This window comes from Felis catus, chromosome B1 (assembly GCF_018350175.1).
Source record: "Felis catus isolate Fca126 chromosome B1, F.catus_Fca126_mat1.0, whole genome shotgun sequence".
Taxonomy (NCBI): domain Eukaryota; kingdom Metazoa; phylum Chordata; class Mammalia; order Carnivora; family Felidae; genus Felis; species Felis catus.
This window is the reverse complement of record NC_058371.1, coordinates 63048307-63061857: the sequence shown is the minus strand read 5'-3', so window position 1 is coordinate 63061857 and position 13551 is coordinate 63048307. Positions and strand designations below refer to the sequence as shown.

General features: G+C 42.2%; 1 protein-coding gene across 3 annotated transcripts; it reads left to right on the top strand.

Annotated features, from left to right (window-relative positions):
• The first annotated feature begins 3973 nt into the window (after nt 1-3973).
• TRIM60 (tripartite motif containing 60) lies at nt 3974-13306 on the top strand. 3 transcript variants are annotated; one of them, XM_023252704.2, is made up of 3 exons: nt 3974-4145; nt 4469-4620; nt 11346-13306. In XM_023252704.2, exon 3 carries the CDS (start codon nt 11634-11636, stop codon nt 13047-13049), a length of 1416 nt encoding a protein of 471 aa, XP_023108472.1. In that variant the 5' UTR covers nt 3974-4145; nt 4469-4620; nt 11346-11633; the 3' UTR covers nt 13050-13306. The 3 variants fall into 3 exon arrangements, with proteins under 3 accessions (XP_023108472.1, XP_003984936.2, XP_044911644.1); XM_003984887.6 differs by having other exon boundaries at nt 4140-4275; XM_045055709.1 differs by lacking the exon at nt 3974-4145 and adding an exon at nt 4166-4275 and having other exon boundaries at nt 4477-4620.
• The last annotated feature ends 245 nt before the right edge of the window (nt 13307-13551 follow it).

Sequence of the window (13551 nt, the reverse complement as noted above, 5' to 3'; positions counted from 1 at the left end):
GGTCTCTCAGATAATCCAGGCAGATGGGGCAGCTGGCCTCTGCTTGGAGCTGCGCAGGTTGGCTTTATAGGTCATTGTGCAGAGTGGGTTTCTTTCTGAGGTTTCCATCTTAAAAAAGGACTGATTTCACAATATATGTGAATCAAACCTCATGCTGTATACCTTAAACTTACACAGTGATGTATGTCAATTATTTCACAACAAACTGGAAAACATTTTCAAAAACGTCAGGGGCTGGTGGGGTGGGGCTGGTTCTCCAGGAGCTAAGGAAAAACGAGAAGCTGGTGAATCCTCAACTTCTCCTTTTGAAATCAGTACATAGTAAGCTACAGTCCCTGAAGTTTGGTTCTGCCCTTTTCCTTTATTTCCAGAGGAATCTTCCCAAGAAGAGCCACAGATCTCCAGATAACTAATCTTCCTGTATTCACTGGCCCACATGAATTGAAGGTCACTATGGAGTCCTGTTGGTCAGAAAAGAACCCAAATTGCAAGTACTATATTGTTCCTAGGGACAAGATATTCCCTTTTCATTTTTATTTATTTATTTTTATTTTATTTTTTAAATTTACATCCAAGTTAGTTAGCATATAGTGCAACAATGATTTCAAGGGTAGATTCCTTAATGTCCCTTACCCATTTAGCCCATCCCCCTTCCCACAGTCCCTCTATTAACCCTCTGTTTGTTCTCCATATATAAGAGTCTCTTATGTTTTTGTCCCCCTCCCTGTTTTTATATTACTTTTGCTTCCCTTCCCTTGTGTTTATCTATTCTGTGTCTTAAAGTCCTCATATGAGTGAAGTCATATATTTGTCTTTCTCTAATTTCGCTTAGCATAATACCCTCTAGTTCCATCCACATAGTTGCAAATGGCAAGATTTCATTCTTTTTGATTGCCGAGTAATACTCCATGGTATGTATATACTACCTCTTTATCCATTCATCCATTGATGGACATTTGGGCCCTTTCCATACGTTGGCTATTGTGGATAGTGCTACTATAAACATTGGGTGCATGTGCCCCTTCGAAACAGCATGCCTGTATCCCTTGGATAAATACCTAGCATGTGCCCCTTCAAAAGAGAATACCTGTATCCCTTGGATAAATACCTAATAGTGCAATTGCTGGGTCCTAAGGTAGTTCTGTTTTTAATTTTTTGAGGAACATGCATACTGTTTTCCAGAGTGGCTACATCAGCTTGCATTCCCACCAGCAGTGTGAGAGAGCCTCTTTCTCCACATCCCTGCTGTTGTCCACATCCACATCTGTTGTTGTCTGAGTTGTTAATGTGAGCCATTCTGAGAGGTGTAAGGTGGTATCTCATTGTGGTTTTGATTTGTATTTCCCTGATGATGAGTGATGTTGAGCATTTTTTCATGTGTCGGTTGGCCACCTGGATGTCTTCAAGATATTCCCTTTTTAAAAGGATGCTCATGGGCACCTGGGTGGCTCAGTCAGTTGAGCGTCCGACTTCAGCTCAGATCAGGATCTCACTGTCTGTGAGTTCGAGCCCCATGTCAGGCTCTGTGCTGACAGCTCAGAGCCTGGAGCCTGTTTTGGATTCTGTGTCTCTGACTCTCTCTGCCCAACCCCCCCGCCCCCATGGTCTGTCTCTCACTCTCTCTCTGTCAAAAATAAATAAACATTAAAAAAAAATTTTAAAGGATGTCCAGTGAAACATTTATTCTTCCTTCGTGACATGAACAGCACTTCATGTTGGCCAAATAATAAGGAGAGTTACTACCAAAGATGTATTCCACTAGTTTTTAAAATAAGGTAGGGGCAGGGCAACTGGGTAACTCAGTCGATTAAGTCTCCAACTCTTGATTTTGGCTCAGGTCATGATCTCAGAGGGTGTGAGTTTGAGCCCAGGGCTGGGCTCTGTGCTGACAGCGTGGAGCCTGCTTGGGATTTTCTGTCTCCCTCTCTCTGCCCATCCCCTGCTCATGTGCTCTCTCTCTCTCTCTCTCTCTCTCTCTCTCTCTCTCTCAAAATACACAAATAAACATTTAATAAAATAAAATAAGGCAGGGGCACCTGGCTGGCTCAGTTGGTAGAACATCTGATTCTTGATCTCAGGGTTGTGATCAATTCAAGCCCCATATTGGGCATGGAGCCAACCTAAAAATAATAAAATAAAATAAAATAACAGAAAATAAAATAAAATAAAATAAAATAAAATAAAATAAAATAAAAATAAATAAAAAAGCAGAAACCATTATTATTTTACAATCCCAAATTTATTAAAAAGTTTAGGCAATGACCAGTATGCCTACTAACATCACAAAAAGTGAGGAAAAAACTAAGAACAAAACAAGCATTATTGACCTCATGAAGAGAGCACATAACAGAGTGAAAAGATTTTCCTTTAATCAGGAACACAAATACCTGCACCCAAAAATATGGCTGTGAAACTTCTTTAAAATTAAAATTGTCTACTGAATGTCATGAAAACAATTCATGTGTGAAAATGGCTACACAGTGACTTCATGTGTTCTAGTCCATTCCCTAGAATCTGGACATTACCTGGAACAGCTTCTTGTGCAAACCTTCCAAATAACCTACTCATATGAGAATATATATTGCATGAGTTTGGGTATATGTATTTAAGAAATGGGAGCATCCTGTGTATTCTGTAAATTTTTCTTTGAATATTTTATCTAGGAGGTAGTCCATGTCCTCACATACAGTTCATTCTATTTTAAAATGTGTTGCACACTTGGGTAAATGTCTAAATGGGAAATATTAAAAATGCAATAAATGTTCTTTGGAGAGCTTTAGGGTGTGCTTTCCCCTCCATTGCTATCCCCCCGATATGTTTTCTTCAACTTGTTAGCTAAAAATACTCACTGGTTTATATGTATTTACTCACTGGTTTATATCTAAAGGCTACTGAAAGATACAAATCAACAGCCAATGAAGGGATGAATAGGGCAAGATTCCAAAAGAGCTTCTGTCCTTTCAGAGTTTGGGGCCCAGCATGGTGGCTGGTGAGCCTCTGGCTTACCAACCCGCAAGCTTTCCAAACTCCCCTCCTTTTTTGGGTTTTTGTGGAAGCTTCACTGCTTCGCGATTATTGGTCATTGGTGACTGATTCACCCTCCAGCCTCTCCCCCCATCGCCAGAAATCAGGGGTGGGACTGTATATTCCAACCCTCCATTCTTGGTCAGTTCCTCTGGCAACCAGCCCTCCCACCCCAAGATCTTTAGGGAATTTCTAAAAGTCACCTCGCTGCCATAAAATCAGTTATGGTTGAGCTTGTTATGAATAACAAAACACCCATTTCACCTTTACACACTGAAGGAACTGAAGACAAGAGACTAAGCATTACAACAGAAGATACTTCCATTACTCTTATCACCCGCAAAGGTACAAGTGTTTTAGGGGCTATGAGACAGAAACCATGCACAAAGACCAAAAATATATATGAGAAGTATATGTGGGACATCTGGATGATGACCACATGACAGTAGGCTATTCATCTGAGAATCCAGCCGTCTGATTTCAATTGAAAGTAATACCTTAACTTTATTATTTCTTCTGCAAATACCTCTTTCGGTCCCACTTGGGTGCTAATTTATGTGTTCAGAAGTACTTAGTTACTGATCCTTCAGCCTTGAAGACTTTATCAAGTTGTCCAACTAATTCACCTTAAGAAGAACTTCAAGGAGAGACCTGGGTGAGCCTGAGTTGGTGGGGCATAATCCTCCTACAGGGTGGGACAGACCCACCCAAGCACTCGCTGAGATGCAAATTGATCCAAAGAGGATTGTTTTTTCAACGCTAACTACACCCTCACCTACGACAAGTAATCTCAGTAATCCCACACTAGATGAAGTGGTTACAGCAGAACTCCTCACTCCTTCACAGTCTGGGAGGAGGGTGGGGTATCCAAGATTTTAAAAACCGCCTGCTGTATGGTTTGGCCTTATTTTGGCTCTCAAGTTTGTCACAGGAATATAAATATTAGCAACTCGAGTTAAACTGGGACTAATGCCTTTAATCACTTAGCCTTACAACCCCCAGCTACCCTCAGGATCTCTTCCCATTCTCCCCCTCCAGCAGGGTCATTGAGCATGCACATGCGCAGGCCCATAGCTGCCACCACTTCCGGGGGAACAGGCCAATCACAGCACGGAACAAATGTGAGTCTCTGACGCAGGAAACCGCGCTCTGCGGGGGGGATGTTGGGGTCGTTAATCTGTGGCCAGCCTGTCTTTGAACCGAGTGCGAGTGCGCAGCGCCTTGCTTGAGCCTCTGAACCGCTTGCTGCAGGTAAGCAGGAAGGGCCTTTCGTCCTGAGGCTTAGCTGAGCAAGGGCTTCCTGGGCCTCTTCTGGGCTCCACATGTGGGGGTGCTTGTGCACGACTGGGTCTCTCAGATTCTTGCAAGACTCTTTGAGAACTACAGGAATCTCCTTACAAGTACCCCCTGTCCACCCCCCCCCCATTTTTTTTTTTTTTTAAAGAAATACAGGATCCTGGGCCTGCCTCAGCTTAAATCCATGTAGTCGTAATGGAGGTGGTATGACTGCGTTACATGAGATTTTTATCGGGACGACAGTTTTCAAGTTGCAAAGTGGCCACGTGATCGCCAAAGAAGGATTGTTGGGGTGTGAAGGTAAGAACCTCCAACCCACAGTGCCAGCACCTCCCTGACATAGTCAGTGTCATCCTTTGCTCCTCATTTGTAGGCCTTGTAGGTACGGAATTTTCCTTTTTTTTAACTGTAAGGTGAGGCTCTCGTATGTTAAACATCATTTCAAGTCGCAGGGATCAAATCTTGAGAGCTGAGGATCTACTACAAATTTAGTTTATTAGCCTAACATGTTTTTTTTTTATTGAGTTCATACTAGCCAATATTTTTCAGCAGCCACAAGAATTAGAGAAGGTAATACAGCTTTGAGAAAAAATAGAGAAGAATTCAGACCATGAACCATAGGCTCCCGTGTCATTAACAAAAAAAAGAATGTAAAACCACAAGTATGATCTGTGCTATGACCGAAAGATGTGTGGAGCCAGAAAATGAGAGTATGCCCCAGATGTTGGTGCCCTCTAAGTCTTATTATTCATACAAGTAATGAAAGAGGCTTGCTGTAGAGTTAATGGAACTGATTGAAGGGATAGAGTAGAAGGCAGTAGTCACAATAGCAGGCTGTTTGTAGCTTGCACTGGGAAAATGGCCCCCAAAGGTGTTTATTTCATCTCATGGCTTGAGTCTGGAAGGGGAGTTAGAGTACCTAAGTATGTGCAAAGGGGAGGACCCACTGGGAATCTAGATCTGTGCAGGAACACCACCCACGTCCTTTTTACTGTAAATGAAATACTCTTACCGACTTAAGCTCAGGTCATGATCTCACGGATCATGAGTTTGAGCCCTGTGCCGGGCTCTGGGCTGACTGACAGCTCAGAGCCTGGAGGCTGCTTCCAATTCAGTATTTTCCTCTCTCTCTGCCCCTCCTCCACTCTCCTTCTGTCTCTCTCCCCTTCAAAAATAAACGTTAAATGAAATACTCTTAAATTTTTTTCTTTTTTTTCTTTTTTTTTTTTTTCAACGTTTTTATTTATTTTTGGGACAGAGAGAGACAGAGCATGAACGGGGGAGGGGCAGAGAGAGAGGGAGACACAGAATCGGAAACAGGCTCCAGGCTCTGAGCCATCAGCCCAGAGCCCGACGCGGGGCTCGAACTCACGGACCGCGAGATCGTGACCTGGCTGAAGTCGGACGCTTAACCGACTGTGCCACCCAGGCGCCCCATTAAATTTTTTTTTTCAGGGGCGCCTGGGTGGCTCCGTGGGTTAGGGGTTTGACTTCGGCTCAGGTCATGACCTCACGGTACCTGGGTTCCAGCCCCGAGTCAGGCTCTGTGCTGACAGTTCAGAGCCTGGAGCCTGCTTCAGATTCTGTGTCTCCCTCTGTCTGCTTCTCCCCCGCTTGTGCTCACAGGGGAAAAAAAAAACCTTTTTTTCATGTTTATTTTTGAGAGAGCGAAAGCATGAGTGGGCAAGGGGCAGAGAAAGACGGAGAGAGAATCCCAAGTGGGCTCGTGTATCAGTGTAAAGCCTTACTCGCGGCTCAGTCCCATGAACTGTGAGATCATGACCTGAGCCAAGATCAAGAGTCGGCCTCTCAACCGAGTGAGCCACCCGGGTGCCCCTGAAATACTCTTTTTATTTATTTACTTATTTATTTTTAATGTTTGTTTATTTTGAGAGAGAGGACGCATGAGTGTAAGTGGGGTAGGGGCAGAGAGAGAGAGGGAGATAGAGAATCCCAAGCTGTCTTAATGATGCTCAGTGCAGAGCCTGACACAGGGCTCTGGGATCCCACGACCCTGGGATTATGACCTGAGCCAAAATCAAGAGTTGAACACTTAACTAACTGAACCACCCAGGCACCCCTGAAATACTCTTATTTATTTTATTTATTTTTTAATATTTATTATTTTTGAGAGGGAGAGAGAGAGAAAGCGAGGAAGGGGCAGAGAGCTCGTAGGGGCAGAGGATCTGAAGCAGGCTCTGTACTGACAGTAGAGAACCCAATGTGGGGCTCAAACTCACGAACCATGAGGTCATTACCTGGGCCAAACTTGGGCCGAAGTCTGACACTTAACTGACTGAGCCAGCCAGGTGCCCCAAAATACGGAATTTTAAACAAAGATTAGGGATTCTCGTCGTGACAGTGTTATTCATGAAAAGTTAGACTGGAATATCAGAAAAATTTGAAGACACATTATCACTACTTTATGTTTCTTTTTATTGTGTGGGAGAGGAAAAGTAATTATCCCTCTACCCCTCTAGGTTCTTAGCTGAAACCCCATCTGTAATAAAAGGCAAATTAACAGGAGAAAATAATTTAATTATGTACTCCATCTGTACATAAGGGAGATTCACAAAGACGTGAGACTCAAAAAAGGTAGCGTGAGTGTAAGTGGGCAGTTCATCCTGAACTAAGGAAAGAGATATGGGTCTAAGGCTTCAAAGGGGAGGAAGGCAATTCATAGGACAGTGAAAAGAGAAAGTATCTGGTAAATGAAGTTTGCCCCGCCCAGGTGAAAAAGTTGTCTAGTAATAGTTCTTGGCACAGGCCCCCATTCTATGGTAAATTGCCCTTTCAAAAGGGTAGCTTCTGGTCTGTTTTCAGAGCTCCTGTGTCTGCTATTTCTCCAAATAATCAGCTCAAAATCATCCTTATGATTTGGCATCCTTATGCCAAAGAGGCATATTTTTGAATGACATATCACGCTATCCTCCAATCGCAATATAATAAAAAAATTTTTTTTTAATGTAATAATACCTTGCTGCTTCAAAATTAGAATCTGGGGCGCCTGGGTGGATCACCTGGTTAAGCATCTCACTCTTGATTTCAGCTCAAGTCAAGATTTCTTGGTCATGAGATCAAGCCCTGTGTCGGGTTCTTTTCTGACAGCATGGAGTCTGCTTGGGATTCTCTCTCTCCCTCTCTGTCTACCTCTCCCCCGCTCACACATGCGCTTGCTCTTTCTCTCTCAAAATAAATAAATAAACATTTAAAACAATTAGAATCTATTCAAACTTTCTCTGCCGAACCACCATGAGCAGTTAGCATCTTTTTTACTCATTAAAGGGGAAACAATAATAAGATATATTAACAATAACAATAAGATATATAGTGGTTTTTAGACTAAGACAATGTTATAGTATATACTTTAATAGATTACATGATATAATAAATATCTAGGCAGTTGGGTCAGATTTCTAAGAGCTTTCTTCACTTTGAAACTTTATAAGATTTTCTAATAATACTTATGTCGTTGGGTTCCCAAGACTACCCTACATTCAGACATTGCTACAAGGACTCCGGTCTCAGAGTAAAATGTACTCACAGCTATGACTGTTTATAGTAAATGGATACAAAGCAAAATCAGCGAAAGGAAAAGGTGCATGAGTTGAAGTCTGGAGGAGACCATGGCAAACAGCCAACAGTTCTTAACCAGTTAAGTCACATAGGACTCATTTAATTCCTTTAGCAACAAGTTATAATAACGTGTGAATTGTCTATCAGGGAAGCTCTTAGATGCTTATTTTTTCTTTGGGAACAGGTCATGAGGTCAGCCTCTGCTTAGGATGTATCAAATTTCCAGATTATCAGAAGGAATGCTGGTAGCTAGCATAAACCACATTAGTTACACTGATACTTTAGGCTCTGTGAGCCATTGTTATCAGAGAAGGATGGGAACTCTTCCAAAATCCAAGTTCTCAGATAGAAGCCAAGGGCCAACCTTGCAAGCAGGCCCTTCTAAGGACAGCAAGCAGTCTTAGGCCTATTATGATCACTCTTTTCTGCACAATAGCACTTACTGAGCATCTGTTCTGGTCAGGCAGTGCCTGCCACCGCCATGCGCTTAGATGTATTCACCAACCCGAAAGTTCTCCAACCCGGTTTTTATCTAGGTCTCATTACATTTACATGGTTGATTAAATCACTGGCCTTGGGTGATTACCTCGATCTCATCTGTGCCTCTCCTCAGGAGGATACAGGATAGGGCTGATGGTTCTGACCCAGTAATCATCCCTGGATCTTTTTGGTGGCCTGCCCCCTTCTGCAGCTATCTAGGGGTCCTTAGCCATCACTCAGCTCATTAGCATACAGAGTGCATCCTTATCACTATGGGGTGAGTCCAAGGGTGTTAAGAGCCCTATGTCAGGAACCTGGGACAAAGGCCAAATATATATTTCTTATGTCACCCTGAAAAGTGTAGTGTGCTTAATGGCTTAGTATGCTAGTAGTTGATAGCATTTAATATTATGACTTTGGATAAGCCTGTTCAATTCTCATAAATTTAAGTTTCACAGCTGTAATTGAAGATTTTAACTCTCAATTGTCAAGGCTCAGCATTTTACCCTACTTGAAACTAATAAGTTAGCCTGTTGATGTTTCATGGTTGCTGCCAGATGACACAACTCCTGGGTCAGAGACAGGACTCAGTTACTACTGGCACAGCCAATAGCATGAGCATCAGGTTGGTGTCAGTTTCCCATCTCTCCCAAGTCTCACCAGCTGGATGCTGTGTACACTGTGGGTTTGTGACACAGCCAAAGAACCCTGAGTTTGGGGGATCCACTTTTATAAATTTTTTTTTAACGTTTTTTATTTATTTTTGAGACAGAGACAGAGCATGAACAGGGGAGGGTCAGCGAGAGGGAGACACAGAATCCGAAACAGGCTCCAGGCTCTGAGCTGTCAGCACAGAGCCCGATGCGGAGCTCGAACTCACGGACCGCGAGATCATGACCTGAGCCGAAGTCGGCCGCCCAACCGACTGAGCCACCCAGGCGCCACTTTTATAGCAAGCATGTTCTTGGGGTGCCTGGATGGCTCAGTCGGTTAACCGTATGATTTCGGCTCAGGTCATGATCTCGCGGTTCGTGGGTTCGAGCCCCACATCAGGCTCTGTGCTGACAGAGCCTGAAGCCTGCTTCAAATTGTCTCCTCCTCTCTCTGCCCCTCCCATACTCATGCTCTATCTTTCTCTGTCTCTCAAAAATAAACATTAAAAAAAAAAAAAGCCATGTTCTTGGTCTCCTACAGCGCTCTGCATACCATGTTGAGGATTTTTTTTTTAGAGTTTTTTTTAAGTTTATTTTTTTTTGAGAGAGAGCAAGCAAGGAAGGGGCAGAAAGAGAGGGAGACAGAGGATCTGAAGCAGGCTCTATGCTGAACGTAGAGATCTTGATTCAGGGCTCAAACTCACAAACCGTGAAATCATGACCTGAGCCAAAGTCAGATGCTTAACCAACTGAACTACCCAGGTGCCCCCACCATGTTGAGGATTTAAAGTGCATTCAGAAGCTGGAAGATTTTAAGCACTAGAAAGAGATGTTAGGAGTTGTATATTCAAAGAAAGTTCTTATTACTTGAATTGCGAATGGATGCAGAATGCAAGAATTGAAGCAGGCTGACCAGGTAGAAGGGTAGTACCATAATCCTCTTGAGCTGAACACAGCTTGGGCTAGGGTAAGCTTCTGTACTAGGTCCATATATATCTTAAAAGGTGGCAGATGATGCACAAATAATATACAGGAAAATCAATGAGTATAAAAAGCAAGGGATATAAGTGATTTATTATATGTCCCAGTGCTTTACAAAATGAACTACACAACTTCCCTTTGATTTAAACATCCGGATGAGCCTGAAGGTGATTTTTCTAAAACTTTAACACTTTAGAATAATAATAGATTCACAGGAATTTTGAGAAACAGTACAGAGAGGTTTCATGTATCTATCATCCACATTCCCATGTTTCCAAATACTATATATCAAAGCCAGGAATTTGATCTTGGTCAAATGACTGTCTAGTTTTATGCCACTTATCACATGTAGACTCACATAGTGGCCACCACAATCAAGTTATAGAACCCATTCCATCACTAGTGAGTGTCTTTCATGCTGCCTTATTATAGACACACCCATCACCCACATGATACCAAAACCGTGACACCCACATTTTTTTTTTTCTTTTTTAGAAAGTGCAAGGGGGGAAAGGCAGAAGGAGAGAGAATCTTAAGCAGGCTCCACACTCAGAGTGGAGCCCGACACGGGGCTCAATCCCACAACCCTGGGATCATAACCTGACCCGAAATGAAGAGTTGGATGCTCAACTGATTGAGCCACCCAGGTCCACCACTTTTTTTTTTAAGTCATATTTAAGAGTAACATTCAAAGATCACAACTCCTTCAGTACTAAAGTACATATTTGCTAAGAGTAGGATATCTTCTTATGTAGCTATGAGGCAATTGTTGAATTCAGGAAGTTTGATTTTTGCTACTGTTGTCTAATGAATAGTCCATATTCATATTTTTGCCATGCTCTGTCCACTTTAGAGCAATGTATATGTCTAGCTAGACTCTAGAAAGCTAAGATCACAAATTTAACTTGTTTCTTTAGTTTCTTAATGTAGAAGAAACTTCAGTGCCATTGTATACAGTTTAAGACCATGGACTTGTGGAACGTTCTGTGGTTTGGATTTTAGTGATTGTATCTTTGTGATTAAATTTAGGAATTGCTTTTTCTTTTTTTGCAGGAGGAGCATAAATACTCTGTAAGTGATGTTTTTCTCATTGCAGGCCATCAGTTTATCCCTTCATTGGTCAGGAGGTATTCTTTAGGATTCTGCCTTATAAAGGCACTTATTTTTCATACAATTGTTAACAGTGATATTTTGAGATTTTTGTGAATATATCATTACCCAGGAAATTTCGCGTAATAGTTTCTGCAGTTATTGATGATTCTTGCCTAAATTAATTATTATATTGTGATAGCACGTCTAGGAGATTTTATAATTGAAAACTTTCCTCACTCATAGGAATGAATGGTTGCTTGCTTGGACCCGTGGCTACTTTGTTGAAGAAGAAAGTCATTAATCTTAAATTTAGGTGAGTTAATCCGTGGGAGAGCTGCAGTCAGTGAATCTTTCTTGCCCTCAAGCTACGGGACAGGACACCACGCAAGACTTCAGTGGCTGCCATCAGAAGCTGGCCAGTGTGGAACCTAAAGCTTTGAGGTCTGGGGGAGATCTACTCGCTGGGTCTTGAGCTTACGGCAGGCCTTGCCAAGGGGAACATTCTTACCCACCACCTTCATTCTCTGCTCAATGGAGTTTGTAACAGCCCTGGTACACCTCCAGGAAGAGTCTAACTGCCCCATCTGTCTGGACTACTTGAAAGACCCAGTGACTATAAACTGTGGGCACAACTTCTGTCGCTCCTGCATCAACATGATGTGGAAGGATCTAGAAGATACCTTCCCCTGTCCTGTCTGCCGTTTTTGCTTTCGTAACAAAAACTTACGGAGCAACCGCCAGCTCAGTAATTTGGCTGAAATTGCTAAACTACTGCAGGTCAGAAGGAGCAAGAGAAAAAGGCAGGAAGAATATTCTGTGTGTGAGAAACACAATCAGTTTCTGACCCTTTTTTGCGGGAAGGACCTAGAGGTTTTATGTGCACAGTGCAGCCTCTCTGTTCAACACCAGAAACACTACATTTGCCCCATTAAGAAAGCTGCCTCTTATCACCGGAAAATTCTAGAATATAGCATTGAGCCCTTGCAGAACAATGTGGAACGAGTTGAAAAAGTGATTTCTCTGCAAGCCAGCAAAATTGTGGAACTGAAAAAGAAGGTAGAGTATAGGAGAGAAGAAATCATTTCTGAATTTGAGCAACTTCGACTGTTTCTGCAAAATCAGCAAGAGGTTCTTCTTAGGCAGATGAAAGATGAAGAGATGGACATTTTAACGAAACTAAATGCCAACCGTGTAACATTTTCAAACCATGTTTCCACATTAAAACATCTGCTGAAGGAGGTAGAGTGCAAGTGTGGGCAATCGGAACTGGAATTACTGACACATGTGAAAGGTATCTACCACAGGTATCAAAACCTAAAACGTCCTGAGCTCTTTTTATTCCGATTAAAGAAATATGGACTTAGCCTTCCTCCACAATATTCTGGCTTGGGCAAAATTATCAAGCCATTTCAAGTAGATGTGATTCTAGACCTTGAAACAGCACACCCTCGGCTAATTGTCTCTGAGGATAGAAAAACTGTGCATTATGGAAAGAGAAGAAAATACCTTTGTTATAACCCAAGAAGATTTTACCTCTGCCCTGCTGTCCTGGGCTCTAAGAGATTTAGTTCTGGCCGGCATTACTGGGAGGTCATAGTGGGAAACAAGCCTAAATGGACCTTGGGAGTGTGTCAAGACTGTTTTCCTAGGAATTGGAGGAATCAGCCAGTAGCTGAGGGTGGGTTCTGGGCAATTGGGAGATATATTGAAAGCATTTATGTTATGTTGGGTCCTAAGAGAAGCCAGCTTCTGCCCACAGTAAGACCCACTAAGATTGGCATTTTTTTGGACTATGAGTTGGGTGAGGTTTCCTTTTACAATATGAATGATAGATCTCTTCTCTATACTTTTAATGATTCTTTTACAGAAGCTGTTTGTCCCTATTTCTATGTTGGAATAGATTCTGAACCTCTTAAAATCTCTTCAGTAACAGATGATGAAAGATGAAGTACCTGGGAAAGAAACAATGCTGTTTCAGTATCTAGGGATAACTAGTAAATTTAGTCTCAGCAATTCTGGATTCTTATGGTTTACCGCTGAAAACCAGAAGAGATTTTTCTCCTTCATTTTAAGCAACTATAAAACATGAGAGTAACACCAATTTTATAGATGTTTATAGATGCTTTTAGTTTCTAAGATAAAGTATTTGAAGATTATGCTACTTAACAAATTTAATAAAATATTTCTGTTGAAATTACCTATAATAAGGTGTCTTTATTTTTTACTTTTTAATGTTTGTTTATTTTTGAGAGAGAGAGAGACAGAGTGCGAGCAGGGGAGGGGCAGAGAGAGAGGGAGACACAGAATCTGAAGCAGGCTCCAGGCTCCGAGCTGTCAGCACAGAGCCTGATGTGGGGCTTGAACCCACAAACTGTGAGATCATGACCTGAGCAGAAGTCAGATGCCTAACAGACAGAGCCACTCAGGTGCCCCAACATGTCTTTTAATT

Coding starts and splice junctions, on each gene's coding strand:
- TRIM60 (XM_023252704.2), top strand. CDS start 11,634: ATGGAGTTTGTAACAGCCCTGGTACACCTCCAGGAAGAGTCTAACTGC.